This window comes from Lactuca serriola, chromosome 2 (assembly GCF_051521515.1).
Source record: "Lactuca serriola cultivar US96UC23 chromosome 2, Lser_US96UC23_V15, whole genome shotgun sequence".
In the NCBI taxonomy this organism is placed as follows: domain Eukaryota; kingdom Viridiplantae; phylum Streptophyta; class Magnoliopsida; order Asterales; family Asteraceae; genus Lactuca; species Lactuca serriola.
In genome coordinates, this window is record NC_136409.1 from 96,591,059 (window position 1) to 96,615,845 (window position 24,787).

The 24,787-nt window shown below is 37.1% G+C and overlaps 1 protein-coding gene across 1 annotated transcript; it reads right to left on the reverse strand.

The window, feature by feature from the left end:
• Positions 1–11,182: 11,182 nt before the first annotated feature.
• On the reverse strand, positions 11,183–15,117 carry LOC145086525 (3beta-hydroxysteroid-dehydrogenase/decarboxylase-like). Its single transcript, XM_079024315.1, has 11 exons — positions 14,615–15,117; positions 14,054–14,143; positions 13,822–13,955; positions 13,552–13,725; positions 13,357–13,473; positions 13,158–13,237; positions 12,875–13,070; positions 12,519–12,636; positions 11,888–12,092; positions 11,594–11,814; positions 11,183–11,503 (listed from the first exon to the last, which is right to left on the reverse strand). The coding sequence occupies exons 1-11, from the start codon at positions 14,859–14,861 to the stop codon at positions 11,307–11,309; spliced, it is 1,779 nt and encodes a 592-aa protein (XP_078880441.1). The 5' UTR covers positions 14,862–15,117; the 3' UTR covers positions 11,183–11,306.
• Positions 15,118–24,787: the final 9,670 nt, after the last annotated feature.

Consider the following 24,787-nt stretch of genomic DNA (forward strand, 5'->3'; position numbering starts at 1 on the left):
TTATGTCTATGTCAAGGCTAGTGGGAGTATAGTTAGCTTTTTGGTACTGTATGTGGATGACATACTACTCATAGGAAATGACATCCCAACCTTGCAGGAAGTGAAGTCCTGACTTAGGAAGTGTTTCTCTATAAAAGACCTAGGAGAAGTTGCCGATATTCTAGGGATAAGGATTCTGAGAGACCGGAGTAAAAGACTAATTGGACTTAGTTAGGGTACCTATTTGGATAAGGTGCTGAAAAGGTTCAACGTGAAAGATTCCAAGAAAGGAGAGTTACCCATCCAAAGTAATGCCAGACTGAGTAAAACTCAGAGCTCGAGTATTGAGGCTGAGATAGCATAAATAAGTCGAGTACCTTATGCTTCTGCAGTAGGCTCGATCATGTATGCTATGACATGCACTCGTCCTGATGTGGCCTTTTCCTTGAGCATGGTCAGTAGATATCAGGGGAACCCTGGCAAGGCTCACTGGATTGCGGTAAAGAATATCCTCAAGTACCTGCGGAGGAATAACGATTGGGTCCTTACCCTCGGTGGGAGTGATGACTTGAGAGTTGTAGGGTATAGTGATGCTAGCTTTCAGACTGATAGGGATAATTTCCGCTCTCAGTCAGGCGGGGTCTTTACCTTAAACAGAGGAGCAATCACTTGGAAGAGTTCCAAGCAAGAGACAGTGGCTGATTCAACTTGCGAATCAGAGTATATAGCAACAAGCGAGGCAGCAAAGGAGGCAATATGGTTGAAGAACTTCATTGGAGACCTTGGAGTTGTACCAGCTATAAAGGAGTCAATGGAAATTTTTTGTGATAGTAAAAGTGCAGTTGACTTAGCCAAGGAACCAAGGGATCACGGGAGATCCATACACATCGACAGAAAATACCATTTCATCAGACATCGAATAGAAGAAGGACTCCTCGTAGCAAAGAGGGTATCATCGGATGAGAACCCAACAGATCCCCTCATGAAGGGACCGAGTCGGGTTAAGCATCTCCAGCATGCTCGGAGCATAGGGCTGAAGGATGATATTAGTTTTAGTAGTTTGATAATTTTGAATTTGTAAAGTTTTAAGTAACATTTGATGATGAATAAAAGTTGTGTTTATTTATGAGTAAAGTTTTGCTATCTTTTGTCAATCGTTTACTATATTTCTTTTGCATGTTTTGACTTCCAGAATAATTATGTTTGGTATATCATATTATTCAAATTCTCCATAGTCGGTCATATGTTGGAAGTAGGTATGAATCAAGACTGTCATGAGTTGGTTGTAGAGGTTTAAGTTGTTGGACATGGCTACAACACTCATGAGTGCTCATAAGTTCTGAGTATTGGATTCAACCCACGCTTACTGGTATCACTTCATGGAATTTATCTCGAGTGATCGTAAGACGGTAATATCATATAAGTCTTCAAACCTAGAAATATGACTTGTTGCCTATGAGTTAGTTATGCATTGATCGTATGAAAACGCATTGATAACTCAATGTTATAAAACGTATTTTTGTGAGTGATTCAACAAGTAGTAGGACAAGCATATGAGTCGAAGTTTATCTGTTCCTTCTTGGATTAGAAGCGATATCTGGGCCCCTCGATGATTTTGTTTTGACCTATGTACCCGGCCTGGTCAGAACCGAATTGATGTGTTCAATTTAGTTCTATGTCAAACAAATCGGAAATTGGGAAACAAACTACTAGACAATAAGTAAGACATTGTTCCATGTATTTGTCTGGTTGATATCTAGAACAGAGGATTATATGATCACTTATCTTAAATGGCGTAACATCATCTTCTCAGTTCCGAGAGACCTTAAAAGAGCTACAATTGTTGATCGGTTCCTGAAGTCCTACTTGCAGTTATAGTTATTAGACTTATCCAAGTGGGAGCCTGTTGGATAAGGTGTCTACGTCCATAATTATATTTGGTATGTACTTGACCCGACCCGGCATGGTCCATTTGGGTTGTATGACATCATGCATTTGGATAGACTAAATGAGAGAAATAACACTTGTGGTTTATTAATATATTATAGGTTCTAATATATTAATAGTATTAATTAATTAGTATTGATCAAGAATTAATTAAGTGATCAAAAGACGACTAATTAAATATGGGTTGATTATGTAAATCATCCATAACTTGCATAGTGGGCTAAAGGCTCCATGGATTATCAAGTTGAGCTAAGACCCATAGGATGCTCCATGGGAGTTACAAGCCCATGGGTCATGGAAATGAAGAGCCATGTTACATTAGGGTTTACATGGTGTAACCCTAATTGTAACACGCTATATAAAGGATATGAAGCTCACCAAAATCGGCACTAGAAGCAAGATAGAGAGGGAAAGCCGATTTTGCAAGTGTTCTACATTCTCTCAAAGTTATTCCAAAGCACTTGGTGTTGTGTGAAACATTCGAGGCATCACACTTCGGGTGCTAGGCTCTCAAGGTTTTCAAGGAATCAAATCAACTACAAGGTATGTAATTCTATCCATGTTTTATGTTAAAAGTTACCCATGTATGCTAGATAGGTTTATGAACCTTAGAAATCACATTTTGTATGTATTTTAGACAAACATAGATCCAAGGTTTTCTAGGGTTGCATGTACACTTAGGGGTGTTAGAATGTTCATAACCCATCATGGGTCTAGTAGCATTCATTTTTCGTATTAGATTCGATGGCGATAGGTAGTCAGACTGTTATGATCGGGTAGATCAGAAGGAATAATGGAGCCATGAGTGGCAATATGGTTAGTGCAGATTTCGATAGCCGAAGTTCTCTTCGAAAGTCACATGGGGCGATTGTGGGGTTGCTTTTGGCTCAACAACCGGGTAGGAATCCGATATTTCGGATAGTGGTAGGCAACATTGCAATCCAGGGAAGTCATGGTTGATATGGAAAGCAGCTAGACAGTGGTATGGTATTCCGAGTAGCGGCAGTGATTTGGGATCCTTGTGTGGAGTAGTTGTTGACTAGAAGATGTTAAGTCACTTGAAGTATGATTAAATAATCTCAAAGTAATCGATTTGACTATGCTACATAGCTCTCGTCTGAGTCTAACCGTTGTAGAGATAGATCCTCTACTCGAAGGATTATCTAGACTATCGGTTAAGATGGGCGTTCGACATCTGGATATGGTAAGTGAATTCATTCGGTTGGTAACACCGAGATAATCAGGACTGGAAGTGGTTGTTCAATCTGTTATTCGATAAGGAATTGGCACGGTATTGGTTCAGTGGGGGTGGTCTGTCGAGGAGTCAGACCAATGCAGATTTCAGGTCTCGGAAGGGTAGATCTGGTCCTCTGTAAGGGATTAAGGATTTGTTCTCTTTGTGTTTGGAGAGTTATGTTAGGTTTGGTTCGGTTGCCTTGGGAAGGTTGTGGTATTCACAGGATTGTAGTGTGTTGCTCAGGTTGACTGGTATGTCGTGGATGGTAGTTAATGATTTCGAGGACAAAATCTAATTTAAGTGGGGGAGAGTTATAATGCTCTGTTCTGAATCAATTCCTAATTCAAGGATGTGGCCCGAAGAACGGTCATCATAAGGATTAGGTCCTTAAAAAAGGTAAGATTTAGGACCATTTGGATGTGGGTAATGTAGATATGTAACCAATACTTCGGTTTGCACTTTGGAGTCAAAGGGTAAAATGGGAATGTAGTGTTTCAGACTTGTTTTATGACTTATGGATTTTAGTTATATTTGTTTTAAGTCAAAAGTAATTAGATAAGGTTGTAGAGCTCCTCAATACCTTTTTGTGGATATAAAGAACGTCGAAAACGGAGTTAGAACAAAGATATTATGACCGTTTAAAGTTTGGGTGGTTTCGGGCCAAGCTGAGTACACAGGGCATACAAAAAGGTGTACGATGGGTGTACTAATGGAATCCTGAGTATGTTGGGCATACGCAATCAATACCCAAACCCTATTTTCGTGTTTAAGCCTTATTTAAGCTCCTTAACTCCCCCAAACCCACTCCATTCTCAACCTCCACCCCTCCAACACCCCTTTCATGAAATCCTAACCTTAGATGAGCCTTGTGAGCTAAAAGAAGGTGATTTTGAGTGCTTTGGAGTATGCATGGTGCACCTTGGAGAAGAAGGAACTTCTTGTAGAAGTGTTGGTTGCATTGGAGCTTGTAGATCTGGACTTTGTTCACCTTGATCTATCTTCTAGAGGTATAAAGTTTGAATCTTGATAATGTATTTGTTATATCTAGCAAGTCTTGGATGTTTTGAGGTTTTGGTCATTTTAGTGCATAAAGTTTAGATCTTGAATATTTGTCACCTTGTTATGGATAAAGTTGGACACTTTATTCATCTAAACATCATCGTGATTCAGATCTAAAGGTTGGAGACTTGGACTTAATGGATTAAGTTGAAAAAGATGCACTTTTGGTCCCATTTGATGCTTAAAGGATAGATCTTGGTGGTTTGGACCATTCTAATGGATAAAGTTGTAAACTTTATCCATTATGGAGCTTTTAGGATCTATAAAAATGTAATCTTGATCCTTCTATACCTTCCATGAGAGTATCATGATGTCTTAATGGATTAATAAGTTAAGGTTTTAGCTTTTAGACCTTTTCTAGACATGGAAAGTCATAAAGGTGGAAACTTTATGACTTAGAATGATGTTGTGGGACTAGATCTGAGTGTTGGATGAAAGGAATTAAGAGATTAAACACTTAATGGAAAAGTGCCATTTGGGCCGGGTATGTCGGGCGTACTTTCGAGTACGTTGTGCGTACTCGTATGGGGTCTCAATTCTGGTTGGTAAGTACGCCATGTGTACGAGTTGAGTACGTTGGGCATACTCAACCTAAAGTTTGATTTGTTGACTTTGACTTCTGTTGACCGTTGACTTTTGACCTTGGGCCCAACTTGAGGGTTTTGGCCTGTTAACTAAGATTTTATATGGTTCTAGTATTGATAGCACGGAAAGTCGGCAGGGGAACAACTAAGGATTTCTTCCGGGGATCTTCTGCATTCAAGGTGACTCTCCTCTCTATTTGTATGGGTCAAAGGCACCAATGTTGGCCCATTTGGTTTATGTGTTGTAGGAAGACCTGGGGGTTAGCCCTAGGCATTATGTATGAAAGACCAGGAGGCGGCTCCTAGCACATTGTATGCTAATTATCTCAGTAGAGTAGTATGTATGCTAGTTGTCTTTGTGATGCTTGCATGGAAGACCAGGAGGTGGCTCCTGGCACTTATCAGTTAGACCCATGGGGTGGCCCCCGACTTGGCAAGAAAGACCACGTGGCGGCCCATGGCATAATAGCAAGACTATGTATCGGTACATAGCACCTTTATTGATTATGATATATGTATGGATCATGGTTATGTATGACAGTATGTGATTTATGTGCTTATATGCTAGACAGTATCCAGTTGAAAGAGGCCGAAGGGGTAGGCTAGCACCCAGATATGTTAGGCAGTATGTGTATATGTATGGTATGTGGTATTTGGGGAAGTCACTAAACTTCATGCTTTTGGTTTTCAGTTTTGGTTTCAGGTACCTCCAGTTTTCAAATAAAGAAGCCCAAGACGATCGCAACGCACACACCTATGTTTTCCGCAATATGTGATTTCTGGGAATGAACTCTGATAAATGTTTTATTTGAAATGCTTTTCAATGTGTGAACCAAGTTACAAATGTGTTTTAGTTATATTAAAAATGAAGTTTTGGGTCATGAATTTTGGGATGTTACACTACGTGAAGCGGGGGGTTGCGTGGTTTGTTGAGTGGTGTTTGAACTGCAGGAAGGTCAAAGCCGAATATTAGAGGCCTCACGGTAAGGTTCAGCCACTACCTATTCCCATGTAGAAATGGGAAGAGACACCATCGATTTTATCACAGAGTTATCTAGGACGACGCTGTAGAAGTGTTTAATCGAGTATGAGAATCAAATCAAAGTAAAACGATGTAATATGAACACAAGAAGTAAATAAGGTCTGATTTAACTCATATTACTTTCAGAGAACAAGAGTACAAAACTGATAGTAAAAATAATGGAAGAGCTCTACTATCAACTCTATGTTCAGCTCATATTTATAGGAGGCTGAAAGTACAAAAAATACTAAGGCTAGACCTTGAGCTTTGTCAAAAAGATGCCTTAGAAAATACATAAGGAGACATACGAAACTATCTATTACATAGACATCGACATATTACAAGATATTTCGACTCTACAGACGCGGGGTGTGGATTCCATGTGGGTTATTGTGGACAGGTTGACTAAGTGTGCGCATTTTATTCCGATTTCTGAGAGTATCTCTTCCTAGAAATTAGCAGATATTTATGTGTGGGAGGTGGTGGTTAGGAATGGGGTGCTGGTATCAGTGGTCTCAGATCGTGATGTTCGTTTCACCTCTAGGTTCTGGAGGAAGTTCCATGAGGAGTTGGGTACTCAATTGCATTTCAGCACTGCTTACCACCCCCAGGCCGATGGTCAGAGTGAGCGGACGATTCAGACGCTCAAGGATATGCTTCGGGCATGTGTATTAGACTTTGGAGGGAGTTGGGATACTTACCTTCCACTAGTAGAGTTCTCATACAACATTAGTTATCATGCTAGTATTGACCGACCCCCATTTGAGATGTTGTATGGTCGGAGGTGTAGGACTCCAGTTTGTTGGGGTGAGGTTGGACATCGAGTTATGGGAAGCACCGAAGTAGTGCTTAAGACCATTGAGTTAATTCAGCAGGTGCAGGATAGACTGAGGGTTGCACAGAGCCGTCAGAAGAGCTATGTTGACTGGCGTCGATTAGATCTTGAGTTCCAAGTAGGTGATTTAGTGTTGCTAAAAGTGTCACTTTGGAAGGGTGTCATTCGATTTCGGAAGAGGGAAAGTTGGGTCCCCGATACATTGTACCATTCAGGATTTCCGCCAGAGTTGGCAAGGTTGCTTATCGGTTGGATCTTCCAATCGAGCTTAGTCAGATCCATAACACCTTTCATGTGTCCCAACTCTGGAAGTGTGTATCAGATGAGACTGCAGTTATTTCATTGGATGACATTTAGGTGTATGAGAATCTAAATTATGTTGAGAAACCCATTACAGTTCTGGATAGAAAGACTAAGGCTTTTCGTAACAAAAAGGTGAAGCTGGTGAAGGTGCAATGGTAGCACCGACGAGGCTCTGAATGGATATGGGAGCCATAGGAGGAGATGAGAAAGCATTATCCAGATCTTTTTACATCAACAAACTTCAAGGGCGAAGTCTATTTCAAGTGGGGGAGATTTTTAACAGCTGGGATCCAAGTATTTACATTTCTTACCCATAGTATGAAAGTTTGTTGCAATATTGGTCCCTTCGTACGTCGGGCATACTTAAGGAATATGCTTAGCGTACTAAGGATGGTTGATCGTAGAGGTTCATCACGTACGTTGGGCTTACCAAGGGGTACGTGGGGCGTATGTGACTGAAGACCAAAACCATAATATCTGGGCTTGAGACCTATATATAAATGTCCTTAAGTCTTTTAGACCGAACCCTAACCAGCCTCATTTCGTCCCTTAGCCTCAAATTTCCTTGTGAGTGTGATTCTTGAGCTTAGAAAGTGTGTTGGTGGCTATTCTAGAGAGCATTCAATAAGGAGAAGGTGATGATCAATCCTTGGGTGTCATTGAGCTTCTAAATCTTGCATCTAGTTCATCTTGAAGAACTTCTGGAGGTATAAAGTCATGACCTTGTCATCTCTTTTAATTGTTTGAGCTAGGGTTTTGTTATGGAGTCCCTTTTTGGCTTTTGGACCTTGTCTTGTGAGTTGAGCAACTCTAGAGATTAGGATTGCTAGATTTAAGCTCCATGAGCATGTTTGATGCATAAAGGTGCCATCTTGAAGGTTGTTTTGACTCCATACATAAGCTAGAGTTATTAAATGAGGTCTTAATGGGAAGAATGAAGTGTTGGGGTCACTCATGACATGCAAGGGCATAAAGTTGCCAACTTTATACCCTAGGACATCTTAATGGACTCAGATCTAAAGTTTGACGTTGAAATCCCAAGTATTAAGCACTTAAGGGTCGATTGATACATGTCTTGCTTGTACGTCGTGCATAATATTGTGTACGCAGCGCGTACAACTTTAGGGCTTGGTACGTTGAGCATACTAGAGTGGTATGCAAGGCGTGCACACTCCAATTGGGTTTGGGCTTTGTGTGGGCTTGTAAGCTTGTAGGGCTTCATTCAGTTTTGGTCCTGGTCCCATTTAGAGTTTTGGGCTGATATTCTGATTTGGACCATAGTTATTTTGGATTGGGCCTTATTGGGCCATGTGGTCTATTAATGGCTTTTATCTTGGATCTTAGGCCCATTAGCATAGGGAAGACATTTGGGCCACTATGGAAGGACTTAGGCTTAGGTGTTTAGACTCTTTGATTAGGTTGTGATATAATCCTAATTTAGGGTTAATTGTATCATTATTTAGTGTCTGGTTTCGGGCTGTTAGGCGAGCAGCTTTTGTGTTCAGTAGACTGAGGTGAGTCTTCTCACTACACTCATGGGTTGAAGGCACCAAGGTCGTGTTGGAATAGTGTCTAAGGCTACAACTATATTGGGCAAGTATTTGACCCGATTGTGCATGGTCCTTTTGGGTTGCCTTCACCATAGCAACTTGACAGGATGATTTATTATGAGAGAATAAATATTATTAATATATTATGAGAATAATATATGGAATAATAATATTGTTATTTGATTAATATAAGTCATAAAATTAATTAGAATTAATTTGGTGACTTAAAGAGATTAATTAAATAAGAGGGTATAAACTGTCAATTGTTTGATAGTTACACTTTGGCCTGTAAATCCTTCATGGATAGGGTTGGACGATTTCTAGGGCTTGGGATAAGCCACAAATCGTCCAAGGGCTTATCTTGGAAAGGATTTGGATTGCTTTGAGTAAAAGTTATCTAATTAGGGTTTAAGGGTGAAACCCTAGGAGCCTTACAAGTATAAATAGACCCTTGGGGCAAGGGAAATCGGCACCTCTGCTAAAGCAAAGAAACCCTGGCCGATTTCTTCCCTTTCCTCTCTCTCAAATCATCCTCTTGCTAGTTGGTGTTTGTAAGCCATTAGAGGAGTGACATTTGTGATTCTAAAGCTCCAAGAACAAGAAGATCATACAACTGTTTCAAGGTAAGCTTCTAACTCTGATTTTGTATTGTTCTTATACTCTATTAGCCATTAGAAGTCTTGGATCCAATGCATGTTTAATTAGAGAAACCTAGATCCAAGCATTAGGGTTTGTATGTGCACATAGGAATGTTCATATGGCCAAAACCCATCAGGTCGGCCCATTAATTAATATGAGATGATTAGTAATGGAGTATGTAATTGTTTGCTATTTAATCTATATGTGGACTTATGTGAAGACCATGGGAGGAGCCCATGACACTTAACAAGACCACGGGAGGAGCCCGTGGCTCGGGGATACAAGACCATGGGGTAGCCCATGACATTCCAAATGAAGACCATGGAGGAAGTCCATGGCAAACTTATATGTATGTGTGCATGGCGTTATGTGATTATATGATTCATGTGTTTTGGGAAACTCACTAAGTGTGTGCTTACAGTTTTGTTGAATGTTTCAGGTACTTCTAGTTCTTAGGGCAAGGGCCCAGCTTGATGGCGCGGCGTGCATTCTCTAGTATTGTCGCATTTAGTTTTGATACTCTGATCTTTTAAAACACTATGGTCATGTAATGATATTTTTGGGAACAATTGTGGTTGGTGTTTATGATTATAAAAGTTAAAATTTTCTGTAAAATTTGGGCTGTTACAGTTTGAGACTTAATATTTTAAAGAAATATGTCTATATATATTTTTCAATAATAACAATCTGCATCAAGAATAAGAATATGTGACAATATCAACAATATTTGTATCATTTATATCATATTTTATAAGAATAAGAAAGAGTGAGAAAGAATGGCTAAGAATGTAAATGAGTAAGAATTCATAAAAATAAACGAGAATGAATGAAAATGATAAACAATTATGTGATATTGAACTTTTTCACATTATACAAATGAAGAATTCTTGAAGACAAATATACAAAAAAATTATAATATAGACTACATTTTTTAAGAATCTCTTTGTCAAAATGCTAAACTAAAAAACAAATGTCCTACATTCTTCTCCAACATTTATTGTTTTTTATCATCTATGTTCATCTTCGACCACCCAACACAATATTATAACACACATTTATTTTTACGAGGTAACATGATAATAAATGTTTCTTTGAAACCGCATGAGAAAATTTGTCGAACAAGGTGCTCTTTTCTTTTGGAAGCCATTTCACCATTGTCTTTTTTTGTATGTAGGGCGTGTTGGGCAAAACTACCTGGTAGTAGGTAGCTTGTAGCAGATAGTAGGTAGCTTGTAGCTTGTAGCGTTTTGTTAAATGTTACATGAAGTAGCATTTGAATTTGGAGCGTTTTGTTTAAACTAAACGTTAAAAGCTTGTAGTGTCAAACAATGTTTTCTATTCAAAACGGAACGTTTTGTCAAACACTAGAAGCTAGAAGCTCTCAAACGCTCCGTGCCGAACACACCCGTAATCTTTTAAAAAGTATCATTTAATTTCAAAAATACTCTTTATTTTTCTAGCAATTTACCATCTTTATTTTGTTAAAGACCTCTTGAACAACTTTCATTGACCAACTTACATGTTACTATAATAATATTGTCATTGTTTTTTGTAGTATAATATGTACGATAATAGTTTATACTCACATAATCGTTTTATATTTGTTATTTAGCTTATAAACTAGAGTTTTACCAAACATTATTATTTTATTAGCTAGGTTACCTACCGGTCACCGGTTACAACAGCTAAAACTAATCTTTTAGCTAGTATACAAAACATATCCTAAGATTTTGGCAACTTTCCTTGAGCATGAAGTGTAATCGAACAAAAATAATTCAGTTCGGTTGATCTAACCAAATCAGAACCTTTTTTTTTTAAGTTCATTCAGTTGCCAGAAAAAAAAATAGATAACTATTTATTTTACTTAATAAATTACATTATTTCTAAAATTTATTGCTTCAAGCTTGTCTCGCTTCACTTATATACGACTTACGAATTCTGATATCACTCTTGATATCTTTGTTTTCTTTGCAACGAGTAGACATTGACAACAAACCTCAAAAACATACAGTAAATGCTTCTTACTCATGACAAAAAAAAGAGTAGACTTGATTGAATTATTGTAACGAAAAAAGGGTTAGCCTTGTTTAATTTGATATACAAACATGTCATGGAGCTAATATACTAGATTTTTAGTTTTGGTTCTACTGCCCTAATTGTTGTGTCTCTGATCCTTGGATTTTGTAGTAGTGGTGTTGATACATAGAGGAGCTGGTGTTGGCACAGGTATACGACTTGTCACACTTACAACACATTGCCTCATCATTTCAAATGAAACCCCTACCAACCCATCCATTTCCACATCGTATTGCTCATAAACCAACAACAAACTAAACAAAAACCCCAACCCTGCATCGCCACATACTCAAACCAATATAATCCATCGCCATTACAAAGTCAAAAAAAAAAAAAAAAAAAAAAAAAAGTAGAAATCCATACCTACTCCCATTGATGTGGGGAAGGAGTTCACGACCAGCAACTTGAAAAAGTAGATTGACAATACAACCTTGAAAAACAAAGTCCAGTCATTTCCTTGTGCCAATGATCTACCTACATCACCTACTCGATTCCATATCTTTACCATGCTTCTAACACAACTCCTCATACACGTTTCAGACACCTCAAAACATGGTAATGTCCTCCAGATCGAACACACCGACCTATATTAATCATAATAATAATATAATTATATTGTAAAAAGTTGTTGAAGAAAGGGTTTATTATGCTGCTTACACTTTAGGTGACAATCTAGCACATCCATAGACTTTTGGTGAGAGTTTAGCATATCCAGACACCACAACTATCATCAACAGCAAAAGCTCAGCAGTAGAGGAGATCATCATTCTTTCACATACACAAAACCAGTAATACAGAAATCCAACTCCAACAAACCATAAGAATGATCTCCTCTCATTTCTCCACAATAAGATATCCGCAACTGTATCCACATTCACAATTACGGGTTGCTTTCATTAAAACACAAAACTATAATTACACTAAATTACAGAAACAGTCCATTTGATTTCGTGGAATTCACAGTTCCAGTCCAATTTTGGATTTTCTTTTACACGCTGTCCTTGTGGTTTCATTTTTTTTTTTTTTTTGCAGGTTTGGTCCCTGTGGTCTCTGTGGTCTGTATAGTATTGGTCCAAGGGCAAAATGGTCATATTTTAGAAACTTAACTAACAGCTGATAAGTATTTAACGACTCAGGGACCAAACCCGCAAGCCTTGAGGACTGTCCGTTAAAGAAAGCTCAAAATTGGACTGAAACTGCGAATTTCATTAAACCACAGGGACCATTTCTGTAATTCACTCTTATAATTAACTACCATGGTGAGAAAGATAATTATTTGATTGTTTACCTTGACCACCCCCTAGCAGCTCCTCCACTTTTGATTGTTCAATTAAGTCACCAAGCCTTGTAGAAGGTAAATCTTTAGCTAGATAAGAGAATGATTTGACAGTCAATGCAATACCATCCTGCATGCATATTCACCAAAACAGTTTGTTTCTTTTTGACTTAATCTGAACCGAATGAGTAAAAAAACCAACCATTTACCTATTTGCCCTTCTTTTACCCTCTCAACTCAACCACTCTCATATCAAAATTGATGAATATTGTGATAACAGATGATACATAAGTAATAGTGTTTTTTTTTTAAATATAACTGTAAGAAAGATGGCATAAATTTAGAGGTGTAGAACCTATAAAACTTACATCCAGTGAAACGATTGGGGAGTAGTCAATATGGCGCTCAGCTGCAGAGCAGTTATAAGTTGTAGTGTGTGACATTAGTTGGACTATATTGTAAACTGAAACATTCTTAATGTTTCTGGAGTTCATATTTGAATGCATCCATTTTATCAGAAAAACAATCATCTGAACAACCACACCTGGAAGTTTGATGATTGGCCTGCAGTTATTTGAAAAAAAAACAAGGAGCAAGTTTCACAAATCATCACAAAAAAAATTAAAAAATTGTAGAAAAGTAAAAGTTTACCTGTAATAACCTAACCCCTCCAGCATACACAATGCAAATTGCCAAGATTTTGCAGGCTCAAAATTAGTAATGAAGAATACCTACAATATATATATATATATATATATATATATATATATATATATATATATATATATATATATCATTTAGCCATTGATGTTAAAGTAGTAAAAAGGAAAATGATTTAATAGTAGAGTACCTTTCCAGACACAATGAGCATGCGAGAAGACAAAGCAGCTTCAGCACAGATAAGGGCATGGGCGACATTTTCCACGTATGTGAAGTCAGAAATGGTCTGATCACTTCCTATAATAAACTGGAATGAGAGACTCTATTACTTATATAAAGAAGAACCAATAACCAAATGCAATTATTATATAAATGCAAAATATACCTTTGCCCAACCAGATTTTGCAACTTCAATAAGAGATGGCAAAAGAAGCTTGTCACCAGGTCCAAAAACATTGCTAGGGCGAAGAGAACATGTAAGGAGCCCCCCATCAATGTCATTAGCAAGCAAAACAAATGCCTCTGCTTGAGCCTTCAGTTCACTATACAAGTTCTTAAACTGTGTAATGTGACACCAAACAAACATAATCATTACAATAAGCACTAGAATACCTTCATAAGGAAAGATTGAAATGATTTTCAGATGATTACATACTTTGGATGAGTATAGTAATGTCTCATTTCCACTGCATATATCATGTGATTTATCAATCACTACATCTGTAGTACTGTTGTATATTAGCCGATGAACTTTGCATCGTCTACAAGCATTGATGACATTTTTAGCACCTAAGGAAATACAATGTATATATAAGATGAAAGAGATAAAAAGATATGGTTTCAAATTAGAACACAACATGATCTAAAGTGAAGAACAGATGATTAACCTTGAACAATTATTGAGTAACCAATATAGAAATCATTATTGCAAGAATCGATATCATCCATGTAAAATACCACTTCTGAACCTTCAATAGCTGCAAAGAAAAAGATACTGAATAATTTATGCCCTTATCCTGAAACTTAGGTTATAAAGCACAAGTACAATACAGAGACAGAAGAGCCTTTGTGCTATTTTCCACAATTAGCTATGTACATAGCATAATGACCAATAGTACATGCAGTGATTACACAGATATCACCATCAAGGTGCCTGAAGCTTTTCATTGTATGGATGTTCATTGTTTCTGTTATTCTTGCCTTAAGAAGGGTGTTACAATTTCATTTGAAAACTTTGAAGTACGTATTCACCAAAAAAAATTGATGAATTACATCAAGAACGGTTGCATTTGTGATGAATTGCATCAAGAAGCAAAAGTAGAAAAGATAAACCAAGTAGCAGAAAACTCTAGAACACAAGACGCATTATTAGTGATTGTAGCAAAAAATTCAGAACACGGAAAACGAATTGCATCATGTAGTAAAGATTTCCAGAACAAAAAGTGTACCATTGATGATTGTACTTTTGTGGCGAACATCAACGTGTGCATAGGAAGCACGACCAGTAGAGAGAGCACGGCTAAGAGGCGAGTCATGCTTGGACTCGGAAGGATCGAGTTGGAGGGTCTGAGCGGAATCGGCAACTCGTACGATCCAATTACCTAGTTTCAATAGCCTCACGACGAGACATCTTCCAATGAAGCTTCTGCCTCCGAGGACGACGCAAGTTTTCGACTGGTCGTCATCAATCGCCATCCTTCTCTCTCTCCACTTTCTCTCTCAAGATCAAAAGAGAAGAAGTTAGAGAGAGAAAACGGTTTCGAATGTATGGTGTTGTAGGTTAGGAAAATCGGCGATTCCTTTAGGCTTTGAAGACGGAGAATGCGACGACGGTGGTCGGAAATTGGCGCCGGAACACCCAAATGCAACCAGGAGATGCTTCGTAGTGGGCCCCAAGGTTGTTTGGAAGTTCAACTTTGTGTATTTTCAGTTTTTCCTTGTAAAAAAAATTATTATTATTTTTATTTATTTTTTTTACAAACCTACAAAAAATAATCTTTTTGGTGATATACGTTTTTGTTGGGCAGTTAGTCGAGGACAAATATAAAATGATTATAATGCCTTTTGTCTATTTCTTTTTCAATTAATCTAATACTATTATTATTTTTTTAATTAAAAAAAGAAATATGGCCCCACCTTTTTAAAACTTTTATTTTAATCTCTCTTTCTACCATCACAGGAATATTCACCACCACTCCTCCCCTTTCACTTACTCAACCCATCTACCCATTTTAGTGTGTTACTGGTCGGAGCGTACAAGATACACAAAACACATAAACACACACACTAACTCGATGAGATGGAAAAAAGAAGACTAAGAACTCGCCAATCACCCCTACCACAACATATCCATCGGTCACCCCTGCCACAACATATCCATCGGAAACCGTCAGTCCACTAAAAACCATTGGCCACCGCTGCTCCATTGCTACTAGAGGTTGCAATGGGTCAACATGGGTTGAGTTCGGGTTCAACCCATTTAATAATTGGGTTGTAAATTTCAACCCAACCCAACATGTTTATTTAAATAGGTTGATATTTCCAACCCAACTCAACCTTTTAGATAAATGGGTTGTCATTGAGTTGGCATGTTTATGTAGTTCCGGACTCAACCTATTAAATAAATGGGAAAATGACTTAGGAGGGTAACTACCTCTTATCCGTGTTCACATATTGACAACTTCTTCTTTTTTGTACATAATAAAGCAACTAACTTGTTTTAACTGTTTAAATTACACCAACATTACCGGCTAATACATGTTTTAACCGGTAGTTCAAAAGGAAAATGACTTAGGAGGGTAACTACATCTTATCCGTGTTCACATATTGGCAACTTCTTATTTTTTGTACCTAAGAAAGCAACTAACTTGTTTTAACTGTGTAACATCCCAAAAATCATGACCAAAAAATTTTGTTTTTAATTTAATACTAAAACCATAATTGTCAAACCATTAATTTAATACTCCGGCATCGGGCCTCGCTCGGCATCAGGCCCCGCCTGGCATCGAGCCCCGCTCGGTATACATAAATGTCTCTCTTAGTCCCCGCCTATCTCCGGGCCCCGCCCGCTAAACATATACAATCATATAACATGATAACACATAAAGAAACATACTCTACTGTATCCCTGTCCTAAGAAGCATACTCTGCTAATAATGAGATACGAAACATCGCCCGTACTCAGCTAGTTTCAGCCAGGGCTTCAGCAGTGCAAGGTGAGTCTCCTCACCGTGTGAATAGGTCTAAGGCCACAATGTCAGCCCATGTAATCTATGAGTAGGAAGACCCGGGGGTGAGCCCTAGACATTGTATGCTGGTATGTTATTCTAGACCAAAGTCTGATGCTGGGTGGGTGCCCGAGGAATGTTTGCATGTTAGATTATACTTGTTGTCTGTGTGATACTTGTATGTTCCTGGTAAAGAGGTGAGTGTGGGCGAGGTCCTGTATCTCATCACTAGTTGAGTACGGACGATGTTCCGTATCTCATTATTTGCAGAGTATGTTTCTTAGGACAGGGATAAAGTAGAGTATGTTTCTTTATGTGTTAGCATGTTATATGATTGTATGTGTTTAGCGGGTGGGGCCCGAAGACAGGTGGGGCCTAAGAGAGACAGATCTGTATACCGAGCGGGGCTCGATGCCAGGTGGGGCCTGATGCCGAGCGGGACCCGATGCCGGAGTATTAAATTAATGGTTTGACAATTATGGTTTTAGTATTAAATTAAAAACGAAATTTTTGGTTATGATTTTTGGGATGTTACACAGTTAAAACAAGTTAGTTGCTTTCTTATGTACAAAAAATAAGAAGTTGCCAATATGTGAACACGGATAAGAGGTAGTTACCCTCCTAAGTCATTTTCCCTTTGAATTACCGGTTAAAACAGGTATTAGCCGGTAATATTAGTGTAATTTAAACAGTTAAAACACGTTAGTTGCTTTATTATGTACAAAAAAGAAGAAGTTGCCAATATATGAACACGGATAAGAGGTAGTTACCCTCCTAAGTCATTTTTCCTAAATAAATTGGTTAAACTTGGATTAGCCCATCTAAAATCAATTAAATAAATTATATAATTAAATTTTATACCACGTAAATTATAAAACGTAAATAAAACTTCATAATTATGACAAAAGCACAATCCTAATTCATAAATACAAATAAATTGTTCAAATAACATTAAAAATGCTTAGTTTCACAGTGATTTTGGAGAATAACCAGTATTATCGGGGCTAAAAAAAGATGGAAATTAGGATTGAATTTTATTAAACATAGATAATAATAATGCAACATTATAATTTACAAATTAATACATGATAATATTCAAATAATATTATATATATATATATATATATATATATATATATATATTAAAGTTAAATGGGTTGACGGGTTGAAAACGGGTTGATAATTTTTACCCAACCCAACCTATTTAATTAAATGGGTTAGACGTGTTGACCCATTTAAGTTAAATGGGTTGAAAATCTCAACCCAAACCGCTAAATTTGGGTTAGGTTCAGGTTGGGTTGGCGGATTGGGTCGATTTTTGCCAGCTCTAATCGCTACCTCTCACCTACTACCATTTGTCTCCCTCTTTTACCATTTAAACTCCTCGGATGATCTACCCTCTTTTTGAAGATTAGAGCTGAGTGGTAAGGTAGAAGGTGGGAGATGAGAAGACAATCGGAGTGCAAAATCGATACCCTCTTGCAGAAATAATTAGAGGCAGCTAGGGTTTAGTCGACGCCGATTTGCATGCTAAGTGTAGATCTGTAACCTAACGCAGCCACCAAAGACCGCTCGACCACCGTCGACTTCCCCTGATGGATCTGCCGACTTCCCCTGATTAATCCACCAGACCATTCGGCAAGCACGACAACCAACGATTTCTAAAAGTGACTTCGGCGGCCAAACTCGAGGTCTCGTCACCGCCTTGGTTGTTTCCAACCAAACTCCCACCTCCTTCCCATTCGATTTTTCCCACGATTGCACCCTATATCTAACAGTTTAGAAGAAATCAAAGCAATATCCAACTGATTAGGCTTTAAATCAGAAGAAATCGAACTTGCATTAGAATTTTTTTTCCATACGGGAGGTTCTTCTACATATTCATACGAAGATATAATCAGATTTTTGGTTTTTTTCTATTTATGAATTTGTGTTAGTTTATGTAAGTAACTTTTCGATTTGATTTCATAAATGGATTTGATTTCTTGAATGGATTTTTATTTTTGGATTTTTTTCTGGATTAGAACAAGGATTCTGTTTTTTCCGATGACAGATTTAGCAGTGGTGGTAGCCGGAGGTTGGTGGTGGTGGTGGTGGTCGGAGGTGATTATCCGATATCTAAATACCATGAATTTAATAAATAACTTTCTTAATGGATTAATAACTAGATAAATTTAAAAAAAATAAACAAGGGCAAAACGGTCTTTTTATGTCATGAGAGATGAAATGTGCAAGTTTTAAACAAACGAGGGACGGTCCAAGTTAATTTTTGAAAATATGGACTAAACACGATTTCTGGTATGTGCACGAGGTACAAGTGATGTAATTTACCCTAACAATAATGAAGGAATAAATTTTCAATTTTTTTTTCATATTTAGTCACTAATTTTTTTCATAGGTGATTTACACTTGAATTATTTGAAAGTATTCACATTTTATCCGTATGATTGGTTACAACCGGTCATAAGGGTAAAATGTGAATAATTTCAAATAGTTCATGGGTAAATCAAGATCGAAAAAAAAATCAGTGACTAAATATGAACAAATTTGAAACTTTTTTGCCCTTTCATTTCATTATCCTTTTTTTGTAATCATCAATTAGTTTATTTTTCCTATTGATAGCAATTACTTAGATTAATAATTCTGATTTCAGTCGTTATAGTTTGTTTTGTGTAGTGTTTGTAAGGAGTATTACATAATATAATACATACCACATAACCATTTTGTGGTTCATGGTGTTAATCCAAGCCCATAAGATAAACTTTTAACTAGAGTTTCTTTATTCCCTTATAAATGAAACACCAACCCACAAAAAAAATCAGTAAAGATTCAAAAAGTTACAAAGAGACATATATGAGTAATAAAACGAAAAACAAAGATAATAATTTGAAAGTAAAAACATTGAAAACTGGACGAAAATGCACAAACAATGTAACGGAACCTAGCACTTAGACTACTCATGTATTGCTCCACGACACTGATTTTATGCATCCATACTCTCTAATCAAAGTTTGTTTCCTTGTAAAGACAAAAAAAAACTCATTTAAATCTAACATCACGTTATCTTCACACTTCTTTATCATATGTTCTCTCTTCCTCACATGACCTACAATGATTGTCTCCACCATCTGGAGTGAAAACCGATGCTTATGTACTATGTATATGTCTAAAATCACCAAAGGATTTCTAGCCCATCAGTATTGTTGGGTTATAAAAGTATTGTGTCAAATATATGTACTAGAATAGTCTCATTTATACGGGTTTGTGTCTGTCCATCCGTGATTATGTTTTACTAGGGTAGACTATTTAATGTGCATGCATGTATCGTTTTAGGGTTAACAATTGTATCGCCCTACCTAGCTCTCACATAGAAGTTCATGTTGAACTCTTCTAGAGCTTTTATAATTAAATCATTTGACACCACTTTGATCTTCATTGTTCTTGATATTTAATTCACGTCGTTTATAGAATCTAACGATCTTAATAATTATTGTTTCAACAATTGTTATCAGAGCAAGAGATAGTGCAATTCAATCACTACTCTTCTTTTGAGTTCGATTAGGGTTTTGTGTTTTTCTTGGGTTTGTTCTTGTCGTCTCTATCGTTTCTATCGATTGTATACGTCAGATCTAAATCTTTGTTTTTTACCCTAAAACTCGAAGTTTCGTTTTACACATTTGATTCTATATCCGTGTTTTGTGAATTTTTGACATCATGCAGCACGAAGATCCTCATTCTTTCTCGTTCAATCTTTCTAGTAGTATTGGATCCACTACAAAGATTCCAATCCTCTTCCCTCATGATTATGAAATTTGGGCTTTGCACTTTGAAGACTATGTTCTTGGTATTGAAGAACATGGTTCAACAATATAGCATGCGATGACAAAGGAGACTTATTCGCACACAACAACCAAGAAGGTTATCAAGACTCAGGCTGAATACAACGCTCGTCTTGTTGAACACACTAATGTTCCTCAAGATGAAAAAGAAAAGCTGGTGAGCAACATCAAAGCGATGAGAATACTACAGGTTTCTCTTCCTCTAGATACTTTTCGCCTCGTGGGTGTGTGTACCACTGCCAAGGAGATATGGGATAGGATAAAAGAACTTTATTCGAGTGATGCTGATTTAGAACAGACATTGCTTCTATTAGAGTTTAGGGCTTTTGCTCAAAAGTCTGATGAAAAACATGATCAAACTTTCAATCAGTTTAATTATTTGTTAAGCAGAATGCTTAAAATAATATCATGCGTGAAGTTATTGAGCAGAAAGTCATGTTCATGAATGGATTGAGATCCGAGTGGAAAGAAATTGCGTCTACTGTGAAGGCACATGAACAGTTCAAGAGCTATTCTCTAGCAAAGCTTGTAGGAATTCTGAAATCCCATGAAGATGAAGTTATGAAGGAAGTGAAGGTTGTTTCTAGTTTGGGATCCTTAGCTTTAGTTGCAAAGGGAAAGAAGGTGTCTGAAGATGATTCAGAATCTAGTCTTTCTGATAGTGAGATTTGCAAAGAAGACAAGGAGTTGTTGGTTTCAAACCCCAAGAAGTTTTACAACAAAATTTTCTCTCGCTTTCGGAGTAAGTACATGCAAGGTGGAAATTCCAGTTCCGAAAAAGCTAGAGATGAGGGTTTCAAGAACTCTCAAACTGATGAAGATAAAAAGGAGAAAAAAAAGGTTTTGGGGGATTCAGGCTACGACTGATATTACTGTCATGGCAAAAACCACTTTGCCAAGGAATGCATGTTGAGGGGGATGAATGAGAAGAAAGAATTCGAGAAGGATGAAGCTTACTATCTTCAAAAGATTGAGGAGCTTTGGAAGAAGAATGGTTCAAATGTGAAACCAACATTGATCATGTAGGAGGGAAGTGATGAATTTGGAAGTGTCGAGGTTTGGTCAACTGAATCAAAGATGATGAAGTCAGAAAGCCAACCCATGGAGGGTGCTTCGTAGTAAATACAGATGAGCCAGAGTATGAGGGTGGATGCTTGATGGCTCAAAACAGTGTTTCTGAATAGAGAGTTTATGCAACTGACGGCAGTCACATTTCCGAAAGTTGCTTCGCAGCAAAGACTGTTTCAGAACAAGTATCAGAATGCGAGAGGGTCACCGATAAGGTACACTCTATACTTAAATCTCTTAATATACCTGAGTCTCGTTATGATACAGAACTAGACGATTTAAAATATATTGTTTCTACTTTTAGTGATAGTTTAAAAAGAACTCGTCTAAGTAATGCTAATCAAAATGATCAACTCAGTAGGGTAACATTTGAATGTGAAGAGAGGAGGTTAAGGATAGTGAAGTTGGAAGTTGAGCTTAATAGATCAAGATATGAAATCAATTATTTAAAGAGAGACAGTTGTGCTTGTTTAAAACAGAGAGACATTTTTTGTTTAATTGTCAAGCGTTTATATTTCAACATTACTCAGTTACATCTTGATTGTGAAACAGGGAAAGGATTGCACAATCTGATTTTGCCCTTTCTTGAATTGAAAGAGGATGAAATCGATGCAGATTGTTATTAGTGTGAATCCATCGTCTCTTTTGATAATGTTTCAGAATCATATAAAGTTGGACTCGAGAAAATAGAAGAATACATTAAGCCCAAAGAACACAAGAATATGTTGAAACAAATGTTGAATGATAAGGATAAAGAACAAATCAAATATGATACTTTGCAAAAATTTGACTCATTATGCAATAAATTAAATTCAAAAAATACATTTAATATTGAAAATAGTTCTGAATTTGATGAAAGTGATATGAGTGAAATTTATGTGGATGATGAAATAGATTGTTCTGCTTTTGTTCAAAATACCGAAGAGCCTAAGAAAAATTTGATTTCTGAACATTCAATCGAATTCATTTGTATTGTTGAAAATAAATGCTCTAAAGTTTAAAATGAAAAGGCCACAGTTTTTCCGAAAGTACAAACAATTTCGAGTTAAGTTTTTGTGAAAACTAGATAGGATAAAATGGCTACTTCAGAACTAACGCCCCTTGTTAATAATGATAATGTTGATGGTTGTAATGAATACTTCTGGTCTGGGCCAATAGACAATTCAGACAAAACAAAAGAACTTTCTGAAATGACCTCATGGAAAACAAAAGGTAAATACATTTCGAAACCACTGAATCGTGTAGACCTTCGTTGCGATCAGGCAGGGCCAAGAGACAAGAAGGATGTCCTTAGTGAAACCTCTTCTGAACAACACAAAACGCCGGTCAGAAAAGAGAAACCTAAGTTTAACATTCATAGGTCTGCTGAAGAAATTGTTGCTAAGAAAAGACAAATGAATCCTAGATATAGAAAAAACTTACAAGAAAGAAAGCGTTTTTGGAAAAATAAGAATTCCAATCAAAATTTTGTTAATTTAGAAAGATTTTCAGTTCAAAATACGAATTCTTCTTCAATTTAGAAACCAAAATCAAAACCTTTTTCCAAATCACGGGTTTCAAAACCACAAGATTCCAAACCTATTGAAAAGCCAAAATCCAAATATCCTCCAAAAATAGATTTTTCAAAATCTGTCTACACATCAAAAGATGTTAAGGGAAAAAGTAAAGTTGTTTCGGAACCTGAGATCTCTCTCGAGGAATACGAAACAAAATTGAAAAGGAGGAAAAGACATTTGCGAAAAAGATGGCTCAGAAAACCAAAGAATTTATTCAACGAAAATCTAATGTGGTTGAAATTAATCTTGGTGATTATGTGGTTTTCAAAATAATAAAAGGGAAGAATAGTGTTCTGCTAAAAAAAATCCTTTTGGGTTGATAAGAATAACATTTTTCCCGTTCTTAAGAAATCCTCACAAGGACCCAAGAGGGTTTGGATTCCTAAATCTCTCTGAATTTTGTAGGTTATGCATGACGAATAGTACGATTCATAATGGTATATCGACAACGGTTGTTCACATTACATGACTGGAAGAAGAGAAGAATTGAGAGAGTATAGATCATTGAAGGATGGCGGTAGAGTAAAGTTTGGAAACAACGCCACCAGGGAAATTAAAGGCTACAGACTGATTACGAATGGCGAATTCTCTATTCGGAAGGTAGCTTATGTAGAAGGCCTACAACATAATCTAATAAGTGTTTCGCAATTGGTTGTAGGTATTGGGCTAAAGGTGACGTTTGATGACGAGGGTTCCGAATTTATTGAAAAGAAATCTAAGGTAGTACTTCTGAAATCTAAAAGAAAGGGGGAAATGTATCCATTGAACTTGAAACCGATCAACGGGAAGCCATCCATTTGCCTTCTTATGAAAGCATCTTCAGATGATAGTTGTGTTGGATAAGGTGTCTAAGTCCATAGCTATATTTGGTATGTACTTGACCCAAGAGTAGCATGGTCCATTTGGGTTGCACTTCACCGGGACAATTTGAAGGATGGACTTTTGAGAAGAGGATAATTATGATTTATTAATATATTATAAGTTCTAATATATTAATATGAAATCATATTATTTAATTAGTATTGATCAAGAATTAATTTGGAATTAATTTTGTGATCAAAAGAGAGTAATTAAATATAAGGGGTTGATTTGGTAAATCATTCATTCTTATAAAGTGGGCTATTGATCCATAGTTCTTTATGTTGGGTTAAACCCATGTGGTGACTCATGGATACTCCATGGAGGTTTTAACCCATGGAGCATGAGGGACATGGAAGGTCATTAGGGTTTACATGGTGTAACCCTAGTTTGCCACACTATATAAGAGACCCTAAAGCTACCAAAATTGGCACCTAAGTGAACTTAGAAGAGTGCTAGCCGATTTTGTGAAGCAAGGAATTCTCTCTCTAGTTCTTCCATTTGTTGGTGGTTATTTGTGGTTCCATTTGAGGCATTCATATTATTGGTGCAAGGATCTTAAAGCTTCAAGGTTTGCAACTACACTAAAAGGTATGTCATCTAACTAGAATTTTTGTAGTATAGATACTCCATTGTATGCTAGTTAGGATGATGCTTTGGAATATTAAAAGTTTGCATGTATATTAGAGAAAACATAGATCCAAAGCATCTAGGGTTGCATGTACACCATAGGAGTGTTAGAATGCTCAAATTTCGTCAGTGGTATCGGAGCCTAGAGTTGGTTTCCAATATAGTTGATGTTGCTTGCTTTCAAATGCTTGAAAAATCGATTTTTTGCTATCTGGACAATGGAATCTATGAGTCCACTGGGGAACTCACTGAGTCCTCTCACAAACCTGACCAACTCGCTGAGTTAGTTCATGCACTTGATGAGTTGGTGCTCCAGATATTTTCGAGTCCTCTCACAAACCTGACCAACTCGCCGAGTTAGTTCATGCACTTGATGAGTTGGTGCTCCAGATATTTTCGAGTTTTAAGGCTAGAATTGGACTAGGATCATTACCCTAAACTGT

Bases quoted from the DNA above. Each gene is read 5' to 3' on its own strand.
- LOC145086525 (XM_079024315.1), bottom strand. From the start codon at position 14,861: ATGGCGATTGATGACGACCAGTCGAAAACTTGCGTCGTCCTCGGAGGC. The intron at 13,956-14,053 runs GTTAATCATCTG...GTATTTCCTTAG, and splicing joins TTACTCAATAATTGTTCAAG to GTGCTAAAAATGTCATCAAT. The intron at 13,071-13,157 runs GTAAACTTTTAC...AAATAACTGCAG, and splicing joins GAGGGGTTAGGTTATTACAG to GCCAATCATCAAACTTCCAG.